The sequence below is a fragment of the Oryzias latipes genome, chromosome 7 (assembly GCF_002234675.1).
Source record: "Oryzias latipes chromosome 7, ASM223467v1".
Lineage (NCBI taxonomy): Eukaryota > Metazoa > Chordata > Actinopteri > Beloniformes > Adrianichthyidae > Oryzias > Oryzias latipes.
This window is the reverse complement of record NC_019865.2, coordinates 8,615,205-8,642,084: the sequence shown is the minus strand read 5'-3', so window position 1 is coordinate 8,642,084 and position 26,880 is coordinate 8,615,205. Positions and strand designations below refer to the sequence as shown.

At 38.2% G+C, this 26,880-nt stretch overlaps 1 protein-coding gene across 1 annotated transcript; it reads left to right on the top strand.

Annotated features, from left to right (window-relative positions):
- Positions 1-1,067: 1,067 nt before the first annotated feature.
- LOC101156736 (PR domain zinc finger protein 2) lies at positions 1,068-10,462 on the top strand. The gene is made up of 5 exons (XM_023956502.1): positions 1,068-1,201; positions 1,423-1,535; positions 2,922-2,980; positions 4,394-8,167; positions 8,894-10,462. Exon 4 carries the CDS (start codon positions 4,510-4,512, stop codon positions 8,146-8,148), a length of 3,639 nt encoding a protein of 1,212 aa, XP_023812270.1. The 5' UTR covers positions 1,068-1,201; positions 1,423-1,535; positions 2,922-2,980; positions 4,394-4,509; the 3' UTR covers positions 8,149-8,167; positions 8,894-10,462.
- The last annotated feature ends 16,418 nt before the right edge of the window (positions 10,463-26,880 follow it).

Below are 26,880 nucleotides of genomic sequence, written 5' to 3'. Positions count from 1 at the left end.
GCACGATGCCACAGCTGTGCACGTGGGGTGCGTTTGACTCCTACAGGTTTAAAATAATGTGATGTGATGCTCTGACAGCCAGCTGCTTGTGATGTAGGTGTTAGATTTATGAGAGTCAGTGCCCTGTGAATGAATTGTCAATTGTTGAAGAAAACTATTGCTGGGAATAAAACACTAGTGAAAACCATTATGACTGGACTTGTCAATAGACTACATTGTGGTTTCTGTTTAAACAAGAATGACAAAGGATATGAAAAATATTCAACTGTTTTTTCAGATCCAAATGTGGGCTTAAAATTATTTTTTGAATTTACTTTAATTAAACTTAAAAACAAACTATTAATTTGTAAATCTTTTTAATGTTGCAGTAAAAGTGCAAACATTGTTGAATTTAAACTAACAACTCATTAAGAAGAACTGATATAACAGCATGTGCAAAAAGTCCCAACACATTAAAATTACCATTGTTTTTTAAATATTGCGCCATCTAGAGGATAAAGTGGAACATTACAATTACTATCAGTGAGAAATAAAAAGCAAATTCTACATTTTTTGGTAAGCATGATCTGTTTTACCTAACTGAAATTTTTGAAAACAAAACATTAAAAACATAAAGACCAATAATATTTATTTAAAAAAATAAGATGAAGTCTGATTATTTTAATCTAGCGGAATACTTTTTATGTAACCTACACAACCTACACAAAAACTCGAGACTATTATAAAAATAAAAAAATACATATCTTATTAATGAGGCCTAGATACATTTATTGATAAAATAAAATAGAATCTAAATACACAGATCAGCCACATAGATCAAATTAATCTGATAAATGCATGTGGGACTAATGCCAAAAACGGACGCACACAGCAATTAATATAAACTAATCTCTCCATTTTACTTTTTTTTGGGCAATCAAATAAAGCTCTAACGTTTATATACAGCTTGCATGAAAAAAATAAATAATAACAATAATGGGAAAAAAATACTACAGCCGAAAAAAAAAGTTCCAATAAGCGGCTTCCTGATTCGTCTGTTCCTCGTCGGGGTCACTGGCTGACCAATCAGAATGCTGCGATTGTGTTGGTACAGGAAGAACGAAAGGGGAAAAAAACATGTATGTATATATTTATAGCAAGACTACAGGCTGCTGAAGAGTTCCGTGTCAATCCTTCTACCGCACTTTGGAGTCCGATGCAAGTATGTGTCAAACTCGTAGGATGTTGCATTTATTGGATCAGTTACGTTTTAAATGTAGCTAAAGCTTAGCATTGTTGTTAGCATAAGCATAGGATGGTAACACTTGAAAATGTCTTCATCCTCTTAAGCCCCGAAACAGGGCTTTTGGTATCAAAACATGTAATTTGGTGTCCTCTTTAAAAAATAAAAAAAAATATTGACGAGAGTTTATTTGCATTCAGGAAAGCAGTCGTGTGTAAACGACTTTGAAGTCCATGTAGCCCGAGCAGACTGTGACGACGTGTTGTGTGACCAGTTAGCAATGGAGAAGGACGGGGGAGCGTCATCGCACCAGGTGAAACAGATGCGCCTGAACGCAACACAATCTACATTTACTAACTTTAGAAAAAGCAATCATTCCTAAATATTATAACATTAATGGGGTTCAAATCATCCTGTTGTAGCAAATATAAAATTTCAACAGTATATACTAATATACGTGTATTTTTTATGGATAATTTTAGTGTTGTAGGCCCATAAATCTGTAATTCTGGAAACGTAATTTATTTAATTTGTTTTTCTCCCACATGAATAAAAGGATTATCTAGTATATTAAAGACAACCGAATGTTGACGTCTAAACTGGAATTAAAAATACAATATATTTTAGTCTGTGTGCTTGAAATTAAATTGTTTTCAACAATAACTTGAATTCTTTTTCCGTTTAAACATGACAACGTTGTTGAAAGTGCGGTTTAAACGGCAGTCAAAGACGTATTTATGTTATTAATGCTCAGAGGAATAGCGAGTCGTCAGCACAAATAATGTGACAGACCGGCCTGCTAGTTTGTCTCCTCAGCACGAGATGCAGGTCAAAACTCGCTATTTTTGTTTACAGCTTTTTTCTTTTTTTTACTCTTGGTTTTTCCCCACCTCAACAGCGAGTAAAGTTAATATTTGAGGTAATCGGATGTGCTGTGGCTGTCAGGTCAGAGGGGAATCTGTTAGATTAAGTGTGAATGTGATGCTGGACAATCACAGCAGGCTAAAATGAGGAAATGGTTAGGAAACGTGAAATCTACTTTGACTGTTTACTGCTGTTCCACATCGTTCCCAGTTACTCATTAAATATGCATTAAATGCATATTTATGCATTAAATATTCAACATATTATGAGAGGAAAGATGTTGTGAAGGCGAGGCCTTTAATTTCTAGTGCTTCTCAGATATTCTATAAGAAAAATGTGAGATTTAGATCCATGTACGTCATGGTCTGTTTTGCTTGAGCTCAAAACTGTACAGCCAGATAGCTCCAATATTGTTTGCTATTTTAGTTGCACCGGTAACGTTCGGTTGGAGGTGTAAGGGGCTGTAAGCTGTCATACAAGCAGATAGCTTCAGTTATGAAGCTATCTGCTTGTATGGGCGGGGTTGCTACATGCCAACAGTTCCGCCCATAATTCAGTAGGGAATATCTAATGAACTACTGCCCCTCAGCAGAAACAATGACCTAGAAAAACTATTTTTTAAAATTTTGGATAGAAACGGCACATGCATAATTAAAAAACCACTGGTAACGCTTTGAAAATAAATCAAAAGATGATCGGAGTGGGTTTATAAGTGATGAAACACCTCTTGTCTCTTCTTTTTGCTTTAATGACTGCATTTCATTGTAATCTGTTGCAACAGTTTATCAAAAACGGATTTCATTGAGAATTTTTTATGTTTTCTTTTATCCAACAGATGGAAGATTCTGTTGATTTGCCCAACAAAAACATGTGAAGCAACTGATTGTTAAAATGGTGAGATAATGACGACATGTTCTCTGCATTTGGAACACGGCTTTACGTGTGTGATTGGTTTTAAAATGGAAGATTTTCACAAAAAAAGAAAGCTGTCTCCATATCAGTGCAAAAAAATCTGTTTACGGTATACATAATATAAACAAGTAGGTTTTGTGCATACAGTGATGAAGTAGAAAATGTATATTTCATAAAAAATAATTAAGAAAATAAAAGTCCTTTTGACATAAGGAGGTCAAAGAAAAATATTGATGTTAAAAAACAAATGCATAAATAAACAAATATACACATGCACATCTGTCAGGATGGAGTGAAATCTTGGAGTCTTCAGAAAAAAGCTGCATTTGAATCTGTTTGTTTTAGTTCTGATGCATCTGTAGCGCCTCCCAGAGGGCAACAGGTCAAACAGATCAGAGCCACTGTGTGAACAGTCTTTGATGTGTTTTGCTCTGCTGAGGTAGTGGGAGGTGTACATGTCAATTTGGGGGGTGGGGGGTCCCAATGATCTTTTTTGTTCTTAACTGTGCAGCTGCCAAACCATACTGTAGCTCTATTTAATTTTATTTATATAGCCCAAAATTACAACAATAGTCGTCTCAATGGGCTTCATACCAGTAATTGTATAATAAACATGAAATCATAAAGACCATGAAGTCATACAATTCAATAGGTTATGGCTAAACTATACTAAACAAACCAAGCTAAACTTACCTTACCCTTAGACCCTCCTTCTTGGTAAAAAAAAAAAGGATTCTGGAAAATCCTTGGAGGGTGTCCACATGAAGGGGGGATCCTCTCCCAAGACGGACTGGTGATGTACCTGAAATGCAGAATGTCAGCTGGAACAGTAGAAGGTCTGCAGCAGGTTGCCGTTGAGATTGTTCTTCCTGAGGAACCAGTGTAGCCACTGCTGAACCTTTTGACGTGATAGTTTTGATGTCCAGGAGATTTCAGCAGAGATGAGGAAACCTGAAGGTTTGGACGCTCTCCACATCCAGGGATTATAACCCATCAAGGGAAATGACCCAGGAACATCCTGTGATTCCAAAAAATAATAATACTAAGAGGAAAAAAAACCATCTGTCTTCTCAGGATTGGAAGTGCGTGAAGTTATGATGCTTCATAGCAATGATTGTTTTTAGAATGTGACATTATGTATGAAAGAATATTTAGTTGTGTGACACCCTGGGACTATCTTTGCGACTACTTCTTAGCAAAAAAATCTGCTAGTTTTTCAGATGTTCGAGTAGAAACATCTGAAAAACTAGCAGGATGTTGGCCTTCCATGCCTTTTTTATATGATCCTCTTGTTTGCAATTGTCAAAAAGAAATTAGAATTATTTTACAGCTTTACTTTAGTCAAAAAAATAGTTCTTTATTTCCATTATCGCTTTCTCTTCTATGTTTTATTAGGTGTGACAGCTGGCAAGATACACCCTTTAAGAGAACTTCACATAACCCCCTCCGACGAAAGAGCTGACCCCCCCCCCCCCCCCCCCACACACACACACACACTTACACACCTAAACATGTCAGATCTCCAACACCAGGATTTGGAAGAAGAGGAAGACAGTCACCAAGAAGAACGAGACATGAGTTCTGACTGCACCGACCCTTACATGACCCTCATCCAAAGAGCTGTAAGAGAGTCTCTTTTCTGCCACTTCTGTGAAAGACATTTCAGCAGCAGTCAAGGATTGGAACAACACGCTTGCTGTAATAACACAGATAAAAAATTAAGTTCAAATGTTAATCCTTTGTGGCACGAGGAAGGAAAGCCTCTGGTTTCAGCCGGATCAGACATACAACAGTATAAGCCAGAGGAAAGTCCACAGATTTTAGAGAAGGAAGCATCTGAGCTTCGAACGCTGCCTGGAAAGCATGAGGGCATTTCCGAAAATCTGACTTTTAATATTGATGGAAAGACCGTGCCAACCAGAAACGTCAGTAACTGTGAAGTAGCTGAGGGTCAGTGTGGATCTTCAGCAGTAGTTGGATTTGAGATGAGCAATGTTTTGAGTACAGATACAGAACCACCCGATCTGCAGCATAGCAAGAGGAACACTACAACACACCCCCTCTCACCCAAAACCAGAACTGATCTGGAGTCTGAGTTGGCTGTAACATCATCATCATCACCACCATTTGTTCCTCCTGTAATACAGAGCTCATATCCTCAGAATTCTGAGTTTACAGATGAACAGAAACAAATAACCGGATTTCTGACTCCTAACCTGAAGCAGGAAAGTCTGAAGCCCACTCATGTCGTCATTACAGATACCCAGAAGCCATCCTCACCCGTCACTTTCTCTGTCCTGCCGTCTGGAAGGTTTAAAAGAAGAACAAGCTCTCCAACAACCTTCCCACAGCTAAACCTAGCATCAGGTGAAGGAACGGCAGCCCCAGATACAGGCGATGTTGTTGCTGCAAATACAGGACTGCAGGGGTCATGTACACAGCAAACCATGAATGACTGTATGATTCCATGCGTGGGAGAGCAGGCACCTAAACCGGCTCTGATGGACAGGCAGCCTTCTGTAACCGGTGGAAATTCATGCAACCAGCGCCCGCTGGACCTGTCCAACACCGTCAAAGCAAATGACTCCGCTTCCGCTGTGTTGGACTTGAGTTTGCAGAAAAGCATCCACAGTGGTTCTGAACTGTCATTAAATTTAGGGGAGAAGGCTTTAAAGCAAACAGGAAAAGAAAAAGAGAGTCAAGGTCTAAAATCTCCTATAATTACTCTATTAACAGCTTCAGAAATTGTGACCCCCGTGGAGCCTGTTGCTGAAGGCCTTGTTTATGGGCTTACCCTATCTCCACCTTCCCTACCTCCACCCTCCGCTTCCTTCGGCCCCGTTGCCTTGGAGTCGGCTTCTCCGTGCACAATCGCATTTGCTTCCCCAGTCGCACATAGCATGCTTCCCACCGCGCCCTCCTTAATCACAGTTTTAGCCCCGCCACCTGTTTCCAACCCCTTATGCCAGCCAATCCAGGTGATGGCCCCCGACATATCCTCTGAGCCCATGGTCATCTGCACAGAAAACGCATTCAATTCCCAGTGTGATTTAGCTACTGCATTTGCCACAACAAACTCTGCAAACCTTGTCGCCCTTTCACAGCCTCTCGATCCAGCCCTGCATCTACCCAGCCACGTGCTTCTCGACTCCACCCCTGTGTCAGAGGTGCCCCTCACTCCCTCAGTCAATTTAAGTGACTCCCTGTTCAGTTCATACAACATTGCCAGCAACGCCGTGTTGATCGAGTGTACGATAGCTCTCGATGGCCCAAGGACTGTCGTTCCTGCTGCAGTTAACCCCCCAGAGGACGCCACAGACTTTACCACGCCAACACAGATGGTTGTAAATCCTATCAAGCACTTACTGCCTGACCCTGAAACTGTTCACCCCAGCATTATGGTGTCCTCCGCTGCAGAATCTTTAACTCTGCCTGCTAACGCAGAGGTGATGTCTGGGAATTCTGTTGTGGGTGAATCAAACTGTGAAGCAGTGCCTGTGGTTAACCCGGAGTCACCTGCGGGAAAAGACGAGGACGCTGCTGACAAATCTGTTGCTCTGTCAGAGAATGCCCTGGAAATGACTTCGTCTCTGCCAGAAAAAGCTGAAGAACCAGTCCATAATACTATAGATGTGCAAGAGCAGACCTTTACAAAGAACTTCATCTGTAATGTGTGTGATAAGCTTTTCCATTCAATGAAAGAACTAGGCCATCATGTAGGTGACCATGCTGATGAATGGCCTTACAAATGTGAGTTCTGCGTGCTGCTCTTTGGCAAACCCTCAGCTTTGCTCGACCATCGATCAAGCCTCCACGGCGTCGGAAAGACTTATGTCTGCTGTGCTTGTACTAAAGAATTTGTCTACCTTTGCAATCTTAAACAGCATCAAGAAGAATTGCATCCCGGTCAGCCATGTACATACACTGAAGATGAAAAGGGAAAACTTAGACCTCAAAACTACAACAACTCAACTAAAGTCAACACAGATCCTCCGGCTGCCAAGTCTCTACAGGAGCCCAGCGACTTGGTAAAAAAGGAAAAAAGTGAAGTCGATGTGGCTGCTGAAGAGCTTTTTACAACCATTAAGATAATGGCTTCAGATGGTGGCAAAGTCAAAGGGCCCGATGTCCGACTTGGCATTTACCAGCATTATCCCAGCTTCAAGCCGCCTCCTTTTCCTTATCACAACAGATCACCTGCCGGTTCAGTCGCTTCTGCCACAAACTTCACAACCCACAACATCCCACAGACTTTTACCACGGCTATCAGGTGTACCAAATGCGGGAAAAGTTTTGACAATATGCCAGAACTACACAACCACATTTTGGCGTGTGCAAACGCTAGTGACAAAAGACGATACACGCCACGGAAAAACCCCATCCCTTTACGACACTTTGCAAAAGCTCAAAATGGAGTCCTTTGGATTACCAACTCCTCTAACGGAATTAAGGCTTCGATTAGAGTCAGTCCAGCTAGCAGGTCTAAACCCGGTCAAGAATCACCGGTAAAGTTAAGAATATTGAAAAAAAAGAAGAAAAAGTTGGTGCAAAGAGTTCTGCCACAGAGGAACAAGTCTGTCTCTTCGTCAAACAAAGCTTCTCCTCCACAGGTGGATAGGCAACAGGAGGTCTTTGTCTGTCCTCACTGTAGCAGGGAGTTCACAATGCGGCGGAGTCGAACCAAACACATGGCAGTCTGCCCCAAGAAACCTACAGAGATGACCAAAAGGAAAGAGGGAGGAATCTCTGTCACAAAGGAAAATGACGGACACCTTCATCGGGGAGTCTCTCGCGTGAATGAAAAACAGTCGTCACCTCCACATAAAACACGGCACCAGACCTCTGGTTCTGCAAAGAGGCACGCCATCCTACCGGTACAAGCTGTCTTCCCAAACAAAAGAAGTAAAATCAGCATAAAAGAGAGCGCTGAGCCAAAGCAAGAGTCGCCCACTCTGACAGAAATCCCTATTCGCACTTTCAATCCTTCCATGCGGCAGTATAGCCGAGTGCAGCAAAACGTCCGAGTTCCCGTTAAGATCACCGTGGTGAGGCCTCAACAGACTGCATCGGAGAGAGACACTCCCAATAAAAGCCAAGAGGAAGCAGGCAGAGCCGTTACCCGGCTCTCCGAGCAGAGCACTTCAGTGTGAGAACATCTGAGATCAGCAGGTAAACTGCTTTAAAGTTTCATTTGTGAGCCCCATTACCTTAGATTGGTATATAAAGTCTTGTGTTATGGATTAAAGACCCACTCTGATCATCTTTTGATCTACAATTAGGATCAAGTCGTTTTTAGCCTAAATCCCTAAAAACATGTCGTTTTCTAGAACATAGTTTCTGCAGAGCGGCAGTCGTTTGTTAGAATTTGCGTCTGAGTTGTGGGCAGGATCATTAGCGCAGAGCAACCCCGTCCCCCCTTCCCCTCTTCGTTACTGAGAGCTGTCTGTTTACACTATCTCCTGCTAGCTCACAGCCCCTCACACCCCCAATTTAACATTACCTGTGAAACCAAAATGGCCAGCACTATTGTATCTATCCAGCCGAACAGTTTTGAACGAGATGCCAGCTTGGATTAGGAAAACCAAGACGTACGTGGATCTATTTGTCCACAAGTGGATGCATCAGAACAGAGCCTGCCCAGCATATTTTCTACGTCAGAAATGCGATCTTTTAGAAACTGTATTGTTTTCACCTGCTCCTGATTTGCAACAATTTGAATAAAGAAATCCATAGAAATGCAATTTTAATTTTCTTGATATGTCCTCGATCATGAAAAAATAAATAACACATGAACATTTTAAAAACACAATTTTCATCAGAGTGGGTTTTTAAAGAATCCAACAATAACCCAATACATATGCATCCCTTTATACTGTTGTTTGTCTGCTCTTCCAGGATTTTGCTGTGTAGACGTGTTTCAGTAATGGCGGAGACGCTGGTCATTGCACTGTAAGCCCATCAGACTGCACTGTACTCGATCATGAATGACTCTTCCAACGGCTGCAACAGACATTGAAGGCTTATCGCAGTGAGCACGCATGTACATGGACGGACATATTTCTGTTGCTTGACACTTTAGCTCCACTAAAAGAGGAAGAGGATGGCAAGCGGCAATCATCTTCAGCAATGCTTTTGCACTCCTGGAATTATTTGCTTCAACTCTCACAGCATGGCGTCTGTACGTTTCCATTGTAGCTCCATGAAATCAAGTGGGTTGGTCTGACACGGTTCCTCTGTAGGTACTGATTATGAGAGAAAGCGGTTGACCTTACATGGATGGCGTGTCTAATGTGAGGAAGTGTAAATATGGGTTTTTGAACAGGTGAACCCTGGCATCACGCTCTCTGTGAAAAGCCTCGTCAAGCATGTCATTATTATAATTCGTAATTTAAGTTTTTCATAGCTTGTGAATGTAAGATATAATTCTCAGATGATAAAAGAAAAGTGTATGATATTTGACCCTGCTGCTACTGGATGTACTGTATAAATCATTTTGAGAATTGTGCTTTCTGTGTGCCAACAAAGTTATAATGTGACCAAATATGGCATTCAAGTTGTGAAAATGTAACTTTGTTCAGTATTTCCCAGATGAAGGATTGAATTTGATATTTAACTGGAAAGAGACAACCCAATTCAAAAGTTTTTGGTAAATTTGGCCTCAACCTATTCATTTAATGCTTAACATATTTCCTTCCAGATTTTGGCGGTTGTACACTTCACTTTTGTGACATTTGGGAAACTGCTTCTTTTTTTTTTTTGGATATATTTGCACTGCAGTTGACATTTGTACTTTGCTCAGTCTGTACAGCTCAGTTCTTTGCTCCCCAACAGAAATCCTTACACATCTCCTATAATTATGTTTGTTTTTTTCCGCCTCTTTGCACCTTCCCTGTAAAAAATGCTGATTGTTTTCTGCTCCCCTCACAGATAAGATGTACAGTCTGATGGTCTTCTTCATGCTCTTCATCTTTGCACTTATCTCTAGACGTTGTCAACAGTTGTAGTGGGATGTGTTTATGATGAAATCCGGCCTGTAGGAGCTGAACGTTTTGGCTGCAGCATGGTAAATGTCAGACATTACACACTTTATTTAAATATTTTATAGGCTAACATTGTGAAGAGCCCAACAGGGTATTAAAGGCTTTTATTCAAACTCGTAATTTGGTCATACTGAAACTTGCTAACTGTACTTTAGAGAATATTTCTTTCTTCTTCTGGGGCTTTTGCAGGCCTGCTGGTAATTGTTGTTAATTTCAGACTGCACCCTGTTTAGATGCACTGGACGGTTTGGGAGACTGTCATGAAACTGTGAAAAGGGCTTGTAGCATCTTGGAGCGCAAATTGACTTATTTATTAATAATTTAAAATCAATTGATCTGTCTTTGAATAATTCCTCTATGATTTGCACTAGAGCCTTTTTTTAAGCAAAAAAAAAGAAAATAAAGAGAGAATGTTAAAACGGAATGGTTCTGAAGCTTTCTTTGGGAGAGTGGGACTCTGTATAATGAATGTTGATTTGTTAGGATTTTTCTTTTAGATATGCATAGTTAGTGTATGTTATAGACTTTAAGTTCATTCAGTGGCCAGATGGTGGCACACCTCCTCTGTGCCATAGCCTCTCTTCCGTACAGTCAGATGTTTTCCTTGACAAATCAAGCAGCTGTCCTGGGAAAAAATGGTTGGATGAATGCTGAAAAATAAGTTTTGTCATAGAAGGACTGCACCTTATTTTTATTTTATGAGAGACAATTTAAAGTAAGGCCATTTCTGTGTTAAAACAATACTCAAATAACACAACAATTATAATGTAATGATCATTATCTTCATCAATGTACAATACCAATAGTGACAATAAGTATATGACTATCCATGTTTACTATTATTAATATATATTTAATGTCCTCATAATTATCTTTAGAAATGCTAGCATTTATCGTCTATTCTTGAATTGTATTCCATATGCTTGGAACTTTTCTCAAACTTTAGAATATTATTACATCATTTTTTTTCAAACCCGACTATTCCGAATTTAAGTTCGGCACACACAGATTCCCCTACGGTTGGTTCATGCCATTTGTAATTTAAATGTTCCTGTTCCTCTCAGATTAGGGAATTTTCTCCAACTATAAATAATTTCTGGATGTTATTTGGCAATACTATGCTTTATATAATATTAGCACTGTTTGATATTTTACTAGATCGTGCAGTTTGAACAATTACAACCATCTAAAAGGTTGATTAGTATGCTGTAAATATCCTACTGCTTGATTTTGTAACCTACAAAGGATGTAGTGTGGATTTCTCTCCTATGGCGGAGCACAAATGAACAGTATATTGCATGTACGCCGTAAAAGGAAGTGTTTAACTTTATTATTGAAAGATTTTGACATTTTTGTTGCAATGTGTCTGATAGTTTGCTGTTAACTATTGATCGTATCCAATCAGATTTGTAGATGAAGCTAAGAGCAGTTACAATTTCAAAAGAAGACGTTTCCCTAAACTGGATGTACGTGAAGCGTGGAGTGGACTAACTATAATCCCGACTCTCTTGAAGCAGCAGATTTTGCTGTCTGTACAGGAAAAGCTTAGCCTCGTGTATGCACGCTCTCTCAATCAACGTATCCACAGAGCAAAAGTAATCTCTGCATAATAGAAATTGCTCATCAACGGGCAGAGCAGTAGTCGTGAATTTAATTGGGAGTTCGGCAGCCGTGTGGAACGTTTATCTCAATGGGCAAAAATGAATGGAATCCATGCAGGAGAAAGAATCTGAGAAAACCCTAAAAGGGGCCTTTGCTGGCATCCCTGCCTACAGCTTTGCCTAGAGCAGAAACACGAAGAAAACCAGCAGCATCAATGCTGAGTGATCGATGGAGACTTTGGTCTTTTTTACAGCATGAGTGTTAAATGGCATGTACCTGAGGGACATCTGGTAAACAAAATCCTGTAGAAACCAGAGATGAGACATAATTTTTTAGTCTTGAGTTGTGCCAGAGTATATCCGATGATAAAAGCACAGTCAGGAGGAGCATAACAACCCAGAGCCCACAAGCTCAGCAGGAACTTCAAACCGTGATGCTGCATTCGCTCCACACAGCACAGGCTCTTGCCCATGGCTTTCTGGAATTCTCACAGGAAGTTAGAAGGAGAAGTGAGGACACAAGATTAGAGATGATCTACAATGAAACAAAAACATGCATCCCAAAGGTCCAAAGAGAAGCCTTTGATCATCTTCCTGTTAATTTCATCATTCTCTGAAAGTTTGTTAAACTCTTTACGAGCTGTGCTGAAACCAGCAGCGCAGAGATGGATGGATTGTGGGTTTTTTCACGTCTACGGAGCAGAGGTCATATTTTCGTCAGAAAATATGACAGGAGCTAGTAGGTTTTAAGGCCGTGTCCCAGCCACTACGTACATTTTGTGCATATTGCACAGATGAAAATTGGTCATACGTGAATATATGTTAAAGAGGTGAGACAAGTTGTGGTCTTTACGTGAAAATGTCACAGATTTATCACAAAAGAATTATGTTAAAACCACGGAAGAAACACAAATTAAACACGCGAAGAACACGTGAATCAATGTAAAAGCCAAATCTGGCCCAAAATTCGTGCATCAATTGTGTAATTTTAATGTGATATACGGAACATAAAGTTTATACATCGGTGGTACATTTGTCAAAAAGCTTAGACATACGTGGAACAGTCGGGGAAAGCCACAAATTTGCGAATGCATCTCGCAGAAATCACACACAATTGCGTAAGAGATATGTCTTAATTATATTATATTATTATTAACAACGTAAAATACACAAACTGTGCAATTCTCAACCGAACAAAATTTTGAACAGCTCAAAACCGAATTCACAAAAAGACTTGTCAGCCGAGACCCTCGGCGGACAAATGACGCGAGCAAGAAACACTTCTGAATTACCAATATCACTCTTTTCATTAAAGACCTAAATTTCATATGTGGAAAATACTCAAAATGTACGTCGTGGTTGTGTGACATGGCTTTAACCCTTGTGCTAGGCACTTTAACATTGGGAGTGGGGTCATATAGACCCCACTAGACAGTGCGCTGAACCTTTTTTCTTCAATGATTTGTGATCTTCACTGGTGTCCATGGATTACATAAAATCTTTCCACCTTTGTCCACCTTTGTCATGGTAGGAATGACATGTCAATGTAAGAGTGGGGTCATCTGGACCCCATAGGATTGCATAAGGGTTAAAGAAAAAAAAAACGCTACTGTATGTTTTATCTAACACTTTCCACTGCAACTCATGGGTTAGTCTGAATCATAACTATGTTAGACTATTTATTTTCATAGAAATAAATCAAATATGCAACTAAAATAACATATTATTGTGGTTTATAACTCATTCATGCTAGGTAGGGTATCTCTTTTTTCGCTGTGTTGGAGACCTAAACAACACTCACAACAATCATAAAAATGAATTCTACATAAAAATGTCTGTCATACTGTGTTTTCATCACTTTAGCATGCGCGATTTAAACATCAAAGTTTCTGCCCCCTGGATTTAAGTCAATATTTTTATATAAGCAACTTTTTAGTCTGCAGCTGGATGTCATCGCTTCTCACACAGAGCTGCTTTAACATATAGCAAAGGTAATAATATAAGATGATACTTTATTGATCCTAACCTGTGAAGGGGATTGTTGCAGCAGCAGTGTACAGGTTTTTAGTTTGTACCAAAAAACAAACAATGGGAATTTACAAAAATAAAAATGGGGAAACTGAGGACAAGGACCTAGAAATAAGCCAATTCTTTGTTTTGCAAAGTGTGGTAAAAAAAAAGAAAAGTGAGACTTCTTTTTTAAAGACTTTTGTTGTAGCTGGATTTCAAGCAAATTCTGCAAAATCTGTGATTTCAACACTGTAGGTGCACCATGAAAATTATTTGATACTTGCAAAGATTTCAAACCTTGTTTTTAGACATTCAAATTGTTTGAACTTCTCTTTTGCTCCAAATATTTTCTTAAAATCAGCACAGTCAAGAAAAAAAATCTCATTAAGAGCTAGGATCTAAAAAGAAGGAAATTATGAATTACTCTTTAAAATGACTCCAATACTTTTGCCCAAACTCTTGACAATAGAAAAACCTGATTTAAGACTGACAAAAACTCAAATGCTGGCTTCAAGAAAGGTTCATAAGACACAAAAAACTTATTTTCTTAACAAAATTAAGATCTATGCTTTAAGTCTAAGTCCTAGCTTTAGATGACATGAAGAGTAATTAAGATGGGACAACTTGATTGCATTCTCATTGTGTTCATATTTTGTTCTAAAATGAATCATTTCCACCTGTTACATTAGTTTTTTATAACTGTCATCAAAATGGACTATGATTAATAAAATATATAATACAAAGCATTTGCTTAGAACTGGTAAAAATGACTTATTATTGGGCCTGTGAGCTTATTTAGCTTATTTTTCCTCCTTTGACTGTTTGTGTTGAGCTCCTTGTTTCTAGATATCTTGTATACGATCTCTTGTTAAGGCCTTGTGGATTTTACCTATTATGCCTCTAAGTTTCTATACCAAACAAGAACTATTTCGGTTTTAAATGAACTAACCATTTCTTTTTAGGCATAATACACCCACCTCAAGTCAAGCACGGCTTTGGAAGAAGATTTGCGTTCATCCCTGCATGATCCAGTAGTGCGGCACCATTTCTGAAACTACTTCTTCCCCCTCTTCAGTGCTGCTCCTGTGGGAGCTTGAATGACATGGTAACGAGTACATAGATCCATTTTTAATGATCCATTGGCCTCTTTTTATTGCAAACAATTTTTTTTTGTCTGTGGTTGAGTGTATTTCTAAAAAATGTGTTTTGCTTTGAGAGGATTATGTTTTCCTTTGTGTGTGTGTGTGTGTGTGTGTGTGTGCGTGCGTGTGCGCCCACACAAGTGCCACATTAAAGCACATACACCTGACTGCTGGTGCGTGATGGAGACACTGAGAGACATAATCTTCCCTATTTCAGAAATTTAATCCTCCAGGGAGGAAGGCATGAAGGAAGAGAGGAGAGAAAACGATTTGAAACTTTATTATTAAAGCAAATTCCGTTTGCAGCAAAGCAATCCAAAGGCAGTTCTTGAAGATTCCAATAAATCAAAACTCTACGGCGTTCCCAGTGGGCTTTTGAATGTGATTATTCGTAGTCAAAATCATAGTTTCTGCAGCACGGCAGTAGTTTATTAAAAAATCTGCCTCTGAGTCATGGGCGAGACTAATGGAACAAAGTAAGCCTGCTCTTATTTCCCATCATCCCTTTGTCTTTCCTTTACATGCTTTCTAACTAGCTCACAGCCCCTCAAACCTCCAACTGATCAATACTGGTACAACAAAAAGGGCGAGCAATTACTTGGAAATTCAATTTTAGGTGTAATTTTCTTTTTATTTGTCCTTCGTTATGAGTAAAATGCCACAAGAATATGTTAAAAACACGATTTTCATTGGGGTGATTCTTTGAGAACTCAAGTTTTTCATTGAGATGCTGGATTTAATAGAAGAGATCAAGAGGAAGAGGCAAGCATAACCCAAGATCTACATATGGTTTCAGCTAGTGTGAAATGTTGGAGCTGGTTATCCACACATTTACACCCAGACACGTGCAGTCATCTTGTTCACAGTTTCGTCAGGGGGTAGAGTCTGCCTCCTCTCTGCAGCAGGCTCCTGCTTCTCCTTCCTCCTCCTCTCCCTTTCTCTCCCGCTCTGTTCATGCTGTGCTTGCTCTCCATCTGAAGCAGGCACAGCGGAGCCGGATGAGAGCAACCTCAACACAGATCTTCCACCAGCTGAAAAGCAGCAGCAACTCAGACGGCATTTAAGGGCGGCCAGAATCTGGACTCATCCACAGTCAGCCTTCAAGCAACCGCAGGGGGGGGGGGTTGTGGGTGTCTGACAGCTCTGTTAAAGAGGCAGTAGGGGTCGTGAGGAGGCTTCAGAGGCTCAGCTGTGATCAGAGTGAAAGGGGCAAGGCTCCAGTCCAAAAGTGCAGTATCTAGAGCCGTTGGAGGCTGACCCTCCGTGCACTTTTTCCTCTCAAAGGACGTTTTGCTCTCGGAGAAGCTCAGTTATGGAGGAGACTCTCACCTGCAGCCGAAGCCCCTTCTCTCAGGTCTTTGGGCGTCAGGGTCAACTCATGCGAGCCAGTGAGTTATGACACATGACACATACATTTCCCATGTTGCATGAATTTTAGTAATTTGAAAGTAGTTTAAAAATGTAATATACTTTATTGTGTTTTGATTTATTTTCAGCCTCTTTTAGTCTTTTAATTTTTAATATTTACTGTATAACATAGGAAAATCTCGTATCCATTGCATTTTCTAATAGCTGCATGACTACTCCAAGTGTTTGGCATTATTTATTTACTACTTTAATTGTGGCGTGATGCGGTGTGACAGTAACATGCGTGGTAATGCTGATGGAGCATGAAAGAGCTTTTAAGGTGTGAAAACGTGTGCGGTTACATCATTGGCTGATGTGCAGGATGGGCGCTCACTTTTCAAGGGTGCCGCCCTTTGATATCTGTGTGACTCTTATGCCGCATGTCTGAAAGGAAACATGACAACAGCAGGCCAAAAAAAAAAACCCAGCAGGAAAACATGTGTAGTGAAATCCAAAGAAACTGCCAGGGAGCAAATTCCTTTGTTGCATTTTTAATGCCTTTCTTGAAGCTTGAGAGGTGTCTCTTTAACTTTATTACACAGGAGTGGATATTGCTTTCCCGCTTGGTGGGAAAGTCTCCTTGTAATGTGCCATGGCAGCTGAGTGATGAAAAAGAAATTACAGCAGCAAACGATTAGATTTACATAAATGGTTGGAGTTTATCTGAATTTTTAAAGCCTTTTCTTCATTTTGAGCAGCAGACGCAACACTCTACCTCTGTGTGTGTTTGAGCAGATCAGTTCAAAGTGTCTCTTCTTGCATAAGACTGCCTGAAAATCTGATATATTCCTGGAGCAGGAATGGAGGTCTGCTTGACAAAACCTGTGTGTATTATTTTTGAGGGGGATGTTAAAAAGGTGTCCTGAGAGCAGCAGCCTTCAGCCGAGGCTGACCTGATGGGAAGCAGAGTAAGTTATGACTTCCCATAAGCATACTGCAGAACGTGTACAGGCTGGAGGTCTTTGCTGAAATGTATTTTTAGTTATAGGCATTAGAAACATTGTTTTTCTGAATAAATAATAGACTTTGATACCTTTTCCGAGTTCTTAAAATGATTTATTAGTTTCAGATGAGCAAGTCACACCACCAAATCACTTGATGCAAAAACATATTAAAGATCACGACAGCTGAAGAATACAAAATTAATAATAATAGAAACAATATTACATTTTTGGATGAGAAACAAAATATCAGAAACCAAAACACAATTACAAAAAAAATGAATCGAATTAAAAATGAATTGTTTTGGAAAACAAAAGTGATTTCCAGAAATCAAAATATATTGTTAAAAAACGAAACACAAAAAGAAAATGGAAAAGTTTTTATGGCTCATCACTGATTGGACGATGATGACGTTTGATTGATTTAAGTTTTTTCAAATGCATCTTCAGTGTCCTCATACTTACAAAAGTTACTTATTCAGTATTGCTTTATACCAAATAACTTTCACTTGACCAACATCATCGTCCAATCAGCGATGTCCCATGGTACCTACCATTTCCGGTTTCTTCTTTTGTTTCATTTTTTTAACATTTCATTTTGTTTTTTGGAAATCACTTTTGTTTTCTGGAAGTTTTTTTTATGGAAGAATAGAATAGAATAGAATAGAATAGAATAGAATAGAATAGAATAGAATAGAATAGAATAGAATATACTTTATTGTAAGTAAGCAGTTAAATTGCGGGTGGTCCAGCAGCAATGCACAGGGCTATAGTGAGTAAAAGAATAAAATGATAAAACACACTACATGACATTAGGGAATTAAAACAAAGTACAAGAAACTCTGATAAAATAAAAAAAAGGAAACAATACCAAATGGAATTAGGATAAAGTGTAGTGGCCAATTATGTGTACAGTGTTCGTCCATTTGACGGGACCATTTGAGGAAACTGGAGAAGGTAGGTACCATGGGACATCGCCGATTGGATGACTTTATCCATCCTTCTAGCTGAAAGTTATTTGGCACAAAGCGATACTGGGTATCCTCGTCCAATCAGTGAAGTCCCATCTGACCCACCTCTTTCAGTTTCTCATTGTGTTGTGTTTTGACTTCTGGAAATTATTTTGTTTTCCGAAGCGTCACTTTTTTACTTCATTTCAATTTTTGTAATTGTGTTTTGGTTTCTGGAATTTTTTTTTGATTTCTAAAATGTAATGTTGTTTTTTGTTTTATTTTGTTTTGCTTTTGTAATTGTCGTTGTGATCTTTAATCTGTTTTTGCTTTGAGTGATTGGTTGATGTGATTTGCACTTCAGGGCCACCGTAGTTATTGACATTCAGACGCTCGGTAACAGGAACAATCACTCAGTGAGGGCGCTTCAGCCAGGCTCAGTGCCGTACAGCAAACAGCAAAACCGAAAGACTAAATAAGGCCCCTTCTGGATAATAGTTTGAAAGGGAAAAACTTTCTAAACTATTCATGCAGACATCCTCGGGGCAGCTGGTGTGTGTCGTGACTCTTATTTAGTCTCTATGAAATAATGTAACTAAAGCATTCAGTGTTTTTATTTTCTGCATCATGTCTTCCCTCTTTGAGCATCATATAGGTCCGTAATCCAGCATAGGTGCGTGTGCTGGGAGAATTAGGCCTAAATGCCAGTTGCTGCTTGTGAAATTGACATTTTCATTGCACGTGTTGAAATACAGTCAGCCCTGCGCTTCCCCAACTTATCTATGCTCTTTGAAGCTTGTGCTGCATGTCTGGGATTTTGGAGGAGTGGGGTAGAGAGGGGAGGTGGGCGAAGGAGATGAGAGAGTGTGGTTTGGGAGAGGGGGAAAGAAAGTGAGGAAGCTGCAAACCGTGTGAATAAGATATGGATTTTTTTCCCCTTCTATTTTTAGTCACACACTATTACATAGCTCTCGGAAGACTAATCCACAACAGTTCTGGTTCCGAGTATCACGGCAATAATTGCAGGAGGAATTTCTTTCATTTCTTTTCTTCTGTTACGCATCCTTGGATCAGGAGAACCTCAAATAAACAAAGTCCAACTTGAATTGGGAAAGAAAATCCATTTCATAAGGGCTCCTCGTGCCCAAAGATGGGAATATTAACCAGCTTCGGCTGGTACCCATGCAGGACTCGTCTTCCTTTCTTTCCTCCTGTATTCACGTGGCAGAGCCAGGTGCAAAATCCATCTAGGATTCTCTGACTCCCCACTGGCAGCGTGCTTCGTACTGCGCTCATCTTTGTGTTATCAAAAGTCCCTCAGCTGCTCCTGTTTGTTTGATGGCCATTAATATTTAGGTTGTGAAACAGGTAAACTTTATAATATTGCAATTTTCACAACTCACTCACAAATAGAACCAACAAAAAAGAAAGTAGCTTACGCCCCTGTGTTTTGTTTTGTTTTTGTTAAATGTAGACTACTGTCCTAAAAAATGAACTGAATTTTTAGAGTCACTTATGGTACATACAGCGGGGATCATAAGTTTGGGCACCTCAGGTAAAACATACAATTGTGCATAAAGAAGCCAAGGAAAGAAGAAAAAATTTTCAAAAGGCATCAGATCACAGATGAGACATTCTTGTAATTTGTTGAAAAAACAAAAAACAAAGAGACTTAATTTTCATCATTTACCCTTTTGAAATAACAGAAAACAAAATAATGGCATGTGCAAAGGTTTATAGCATGCACCGCCCCCTTTTGGAAAAGCTGAGACCTGACAGTGTCATGGATTGTTCACAACCATCATTTGCAAAGACCAGGTGATTTCAATCCCAATGATTTTAAATAATCTGAGTCATTTGACCCTCCCCAGCAATCAGCATTGTGGGTTTCTCCAAGCAGTTGTCTAGAACACTGAAACTGAAACTAGCTAACTGTAATTAAGAAATGGCAGTCAACAGGAACAGTGGAAGTTACAGCAAGATCTGGAAGACCAAGAAAACTCCTGCAGCACGCAGAATTATGGGAAAAGCAAGTCAAAACCCACGTTTCACTGCACATTCGCTCTTGAAAGACCTGAAAGACTCTGGAGTTGTGATACACTGTTCTACTGTAAAGAGCTACTTGTACAAATCTTCATGGAAGAGTCATCAAAAGAAAACCTCCTCCACATCCTCGCCACAACATTCAATGTTTGTGGTTCGCAAATGAACATATAAACAAACCTGATGCATTTTGACAATAAGTTCTGTGGAGTGACGAGGTTCAAATGTAAATCTTAGGAAGTAATCAGCAAAGGTATGTTTGGAAAAGAAGAGTAAAAGAGTTTAGGGAAAAGAAACCTCTGTTCAAGTGGTAAGCATGGGGGTTGGATAAATCATGCTTTGGGGGTTGCATTGGAGACGGCAGCACAGGAAACATTTCACGAGTAGAAAGAAGAACAGATTCAACAAAGTTTCAGCAAATTTTGAAAACTAACTTGATGCCATCTGTTAAAAAAAGCTGAAGTTGAACTTGGTTTCTTTAGGCACAATAATATAATGTTTTACCTGGGGTGCCCAAACGTTTGATTCCCAGTGTACTATAGCAATGATCTGCTGTTTGGCAGATCTCTGTCTCCTTCAATGTGCTCCGCCCCGAATGCCTCATCACACCTGAAGTCAATCCTTGCTGAGGACAGCTGATGTCAAGTCTTCATGTGTAACCACGGTAGGTTTGGGAGATCTTTCGGTCGGCTTTAAAGTAATGAAATCCTGTTCTGCTTTCACGTTGGCTCCAACAGGCTTACATGGCAGCACTTCCTTCCTCACTCTGTGGGTTTAGCTAATCAGTAGCCAACCTCTTTGAGGGTGACTTCAGAAAAACTCAGGATAAACCTTTTTGCAATTTGGAAAACTTATAAAATTACGTTGTGAAACATTTGAAAGCCATGAAAGAGGTTGTTTGCCTTTTTTCTTTGTTTTTGATTCTATAAAGGACCTTTTAACTCGTAAATGAATCCGAGCTCCGCCTACAAAGATTCAAACTTATGTTACATCCCTACAAGTCAGCATGACTACATTTTCTATATGCTAATTGGATGTGGTATTTCAATTTATTCATATTTTTTTGATATTTGATTTAAGCTTTTCCCAGCAGAAATATTAAAAACCGGCACAAATGATAAAAATGAAAGGTATCCCTTGCAAGGAAAAGATGAGTGATGAGTAATAAAAATGGTTTCCTCGAGGCCTGTTATTGACAAGTTAATCACAGATGAATGCAAGTCATCCGTGTGCACCAGCAGGTCGACATCAGAGGAGCTAAATCCCATCAGAGTCATGTGTCAGATGCAAAGCTCTCACTCTGTTAAGTCGTTCATGCTGGAAATCCAAAAAGGTGTGAAAGAATATCATTTTGATCCGATACGTATGGATGTTTGACATTTAACGTCGGTGCAAATTTCTTAATTTTATAAAATTATGTTTGCATCTTCGTTTTATCAAAAGTGTTTACATCTCAGGGGATTTTTTTTCCTTTTTTTGAAGCTGCTCCCAAGTCTCCCTAATTTGCACATCCAGCAAACAGCACTGGGTGAAATTTGGAAAAAAATTTAAATAAAGTGCAATGTACCTGCCTTTGCAAGTTCACGGGGCTTAAACAGGACTACTGTAACAGCTCAAATAAAAGAGTAAGCTGGCAGAAGTGGCTGCCTGTAGAGTCAGCACACTCAATCTTTGCATGCTCACCATCCTAATTCCATCCTCCAGTGAGTCCCATTTTTAATATGGAATTTGTGTGTTTGCACAGCCTGGTACATGGGACTCATTCTGAATACAAATGACCCATTTTAAAATGATTGTGATGTTTCTTTGTGATTCTTCTCAGGAGGCAGATTTCATATCAGATGTAGAACTAGTGAGGCAGGTAGTAAGCAAACAGATCGTATCTATGGGACAGTGAAGGTCATAAACACAGATTGCATCTGTGATATTTTGAAGATTTCATCCAGAAATAGCTCGCCCACGGTAAAGACTGCACACAACTTTAAGGCCATTACGGTAGATGATATCAATACATGTGTGTGTTATTGAAAATTCATATGTTCTAATGCAGAAAGAAGTCTGTCTGCAACCTTTAACACTAAAAGAGCCATTTGGTCCAGTCACAGCGAAAGCGAGAGCTCCACTTCAACGATTATGAGAAATTCACCATTCTTTTTTGGTGGTCATGAAGTCATTAATTTATGAAATGCAGTGATTAAATATTTACAGTAATTTAATTATAGCAATGTTATACTCTTCTTTTTGTGTGACTTTTCTGTGTTCCTTTTAAAAGACAGTGTCAAAATAAGATCCTCCTGCTGAACTACAAATGTAAGAAAGCCAAGTCAAACATGGCATTCTATTATTAAGACTCTGGTAGAGCTTCATCTTTTTCCTCCTTTTATTAAAAATGTTAACACATTGGTGTGGAATTTAATTAAAAAAAATATGGAGAAAACTAAAATAATCAAAATAAAGCTAAAGTAAACCACTCAAGTAACTTAAACCTTTTACTTTTTATTCATTTTATTTTAATTATTTATTTTTCTCAGTTATCTGACATGTTAAAATGTAGACATGAATGACACTAAAAAAAAACTTAAATTAACAAACTCCAAACCCTTTGCTTGTTTAAAGCATTTTCTTACAAAGCCAAAGAGCCAAAAATGGAGAAAGAAAATAATTTGTGGTGCTTTTATTTTAAGAAAATCCTTTAAAAGTGTTTAAAAACAAATAATAATATTTATCTTTTCTTTACCTATTAGAGGTATAAGATTTTAATTAAAAATTGCTGGTCAGACAAATATTATTCTTTTTCTCTTCCATCCTAACAAAGTCTCTTAAAACAGTAGAGAAATCTTTTATAAAGGGTTTGCATGTTTCCTGCAGCATTTCTCTGTGAGATGTTTGAAAATTGCATAACTACTTTCCCAGTCACATGTTTTAACACTCCTCTCCATAAATCCTCTCTTGCAGTGTTTTTGTTCTCCCGTCCTGAAAATCCACGTCTGTTAGGATTTCTTCAGGAGATGAGAAATACATGGCAATCTCAAATGTTGACCGCTGACTTCCAAACCGGATGTTGTGTTTGAGATAAAAAGAAAAAGAAAAAGAAATAATTTATCAGGCTTTTGTCAGGTCTTTCTGTGTCCCAATCACACCTGCTTTAATGAACTAAAATTCACAGCTGTTTCTGCTTTACTTAATTATTGTCTCAGGTTGCAGTTTGTCCCAGTAAATGTTCATGGCACTGTTTTGGGGTTTTCATGTTAATAGTCTGGTTATTTATGACATTACAAGTCCCTATTTATTCATCTCCATCTCCTACACTCATTAAAATGGATTTCCTGGCAAAACATTTGGAGAAATAGTTGCCAATTAGGTGCCGTGAAGATGAGTTTGTAAGTGATTTCATTCAGAAATAGCATTTTTTTGAATCAATAATTGAGAATATGACTATAATTAGAATGTTTAGCTGTTTTTTTGCTGCAGTTCTTTTTACTTCTTGCATGTTAGTGAATATTTTAAATGTTTGCTAATGTGGTTGTAACTAGTTATTAATTTCAAAAGGGATAGAGAATTGTGTCTGAAATTTTAGATCCCCGATTTAAAAGAATGTTTATTATTTGTCTCAGTGAACAGAAAACATGGAGAGCAGAGTTTTTGTATCAGATTTTTTAAAATTTTATCTTATTAATTGGCCAGGATTATATTGTTTAAACTTTAGACTGGAAAAAAAACCCAAAAAACTTGTTGTTCATTCTGCACCTTGAATATTTTAATTCTTTAATGATGTTGAAGTCTTTTGAACTTTATTTATATAAGAAATTTTCAGAATAAAATATTACAATAGTGAGCCACTTTTCAATTATTATCTTGCATATCTAGTATTTTTTGATTTTCCTTTTTTTAACAATTGAAATTAAAACAAGTACTCAAAGCCTTTTTAGGCTCTTCTTTCATATATGGAAAAAATATATATACAAAATGATTTATCTCTTTTATTAATTATTTGGATATGAATGATGGCAAATTGCTGTCATGAACAAAAAATAAGAAATTTGTTAACATTTAATTTTCAAATCTCAAAAGTTGTACTTTCCAACATCCTTTTTTCAAATACAAATTTTGAGGAAAAAAATATGTTAGTTTTTATTTATATTGACCTTAGTTTCCACTTTTATGAAAGACGTACTTTTATGATAGAACTCACTGCTTTAGGATTTTTTTTTTTTTTTAAACGGAGGCTTTTGTGCCTTTTTGAGCATTGATAAAACTTTTATCTGGATTTGATCTCTTTTCACTTGTGCAACAGTTCATCTCAATGGATAACTTTGATCAGTTGATAAATAATTTACATATTTAACTGTCACTAACAGACCTCCTAATTTGTTGGTCAAATTAGGCCCATTCAGTAGCCAGAAGAAAACCAGTTTTAATAACAAACAAAATCTCAGTTTAAGAGAACACTAATGGAAAACATACAAAATACTCATCTTTCATTGTCTGTTATTATGTTTATTTTGAGAATTTTCTTTTTAACTTTCTAAAATCCAACTCTGTTGGATAGGATGGTTGATTTTTAGTTTTTCTGCTCCAAATGTCCAGTTCTTGATGTTTTAGGGTTATGTACTTTATTTAATGCTGCTTTGTTTTTCTTTTTAAGGGATGTCTTCTTCTGCAGCGCCTGTCTCTTTAGTTTATCTGTTTTATTTTCTGTCTTGCTTTGCATTTTGGCTCCACTTCAAACATTTTCTGCATCTGAACTGAAACAAGTAAGAATTAAATGAGATTTCTTAAAAGAGCTTTGAAGATCAGATTTGAAGCTTTTGTTATCCTCCTTGGAAGTGCAAAGGTGTCACATTACTTTTGCCCTGTTTCCATAGAAACGACTTCAGGTTGTCAGCTTAGTATGGTTATGCTTCGGTTGATGGCAATTACTGAAAAAGTTGGCCAAAATTAGTGAGATGAACCAATCCACAGAATATAAATGACCAAGATGATGTTTTGATGTTGCACAAATTAAAGAGAGATTATTTATGTTTTTATTTATTTAAATGACTGTGAACAATTTAGCGGCGCCACAATCCCATCACGAATAAGTAAAATCAAGGATACACCAGGCATTTGACACGTTTAGCCCAAAGTGTTTACACTGAACAAGCCAGGAGGGGCTTTTTCTTCTTGTTTTTTTTAGTTTTGCGTATGTCCACTACCTGTAGTTGGTAGAGGCTTAGTGCAAAATATTGAAGTGGTACAAATCTGGTGAATGTTCCTCCAAGCTTTTTCCTTCACAGCTCTGTTCTGATATATGAAAGATTTGGTGTCATTGAATTCCGTCCAGCACAAACTGCAGTTATTGATTTATCCTCTATCATCAATATTCAAACAGTTGACACTTTTATGAATTAAAAGGGATGCCATCCATTTGCTGCTACTAAATCCATGTTCCTGATTGGTGAAAGTTTGATCTGGTTAACTTTTAACACACATTCAATGGCCACACGTTTTTGTACATAGAGCCTGAAAACGGTCGTTTACATATGACTTTTTCATTTATATTTGTGTTGCAGAGGGTGACGTGAACATAGTTTAAACTTGTTTCAGAATTAAATGCATACGTTGAGAAAGTTAACAGTTAACGCTAAGTTAAAATAGATTTCAAGCTTCAACATGTTAAAGTGGCCAAATTGTATTCCCCTTTTTGTTTTTTCTATCTCAAGTTTCCAATCCAAAACAAATTACACTTTGACACTCCTTTTTTCACCTGAATTTTTTTGTTTAGCTTTAAAAAAGTGCTCCAAATGCATAATTTATTTTCTGAAAACAATTCTGAAGTTGCAACTGTAAGTGTAATCAAACAAATAGAGTGAATGACATTAAAATTGATTTATAAAAAATTGATTTATAGAGAGATACTGGATCTAAAATAAGTAGTTATCGACTCTGTTGACGCAAATATGAAATGTAAAGTAAATGAAATGGCAATTTTTTTTTCCTGCCTTTCTAAATAATTTTCTAAAGTAGCCTTCTGTCAATAAAAGAATGGAGACAACCGTCCTCCACACCGAAAATTATGTAAACAAACAGGGTTAGGATTAAGATTTTCCCTTAAATAGTAGTCAATGAAATTTGGACCACAATAAGAGATTGAAGAGATTATTCAGAGTGTTTCATGTTGCAATGAAACCAGAAACCTGAGGAAATGTCTAAGGATCAATTCTGAGTTAAAAAAAAGGTGCTTGAAAAGCTCTGTTCAGTTTTAATTGACATCCTGAGACAAGTCTTCCATTATACATGTAATCCCTCCTGTTTATGTTTTGTGGCAGCAGCCGTTCAGGCCCTGCAGCAAAATCAGCAGGGATGACAGTGAAAGGAAATTGTCTTGTCATGCGTTAATCATTCTACCCCCCCCCCCCCCCCTTAAACCCACATAACAGGCCTCTGTGTTCACACAGCATCACTTTCAGGTATCCATCTCTTTCATCTCTTGGAAGCATCTGAGATTGAAAATGTCTCTAAAAGCTTTTGTTTCCTGAATTTTGTTTGATAACATTTGTATTACTCTGATTTTAATTCTTATTTTGACTTGTATCTGTCACAAATGAAGAATTGTTTTCATGTGCTTTTGAGAAACCTATTGGACTATCTTGTTTTAAGTGATAGACTATAAAATACTTTGACTTGTGGTTTTATAAATTCCAACGCCGGATTCTTCTTTTATTACTCATTTCTCCTGCTGGAATAGAGCTGATCATGAAGCCAGCCT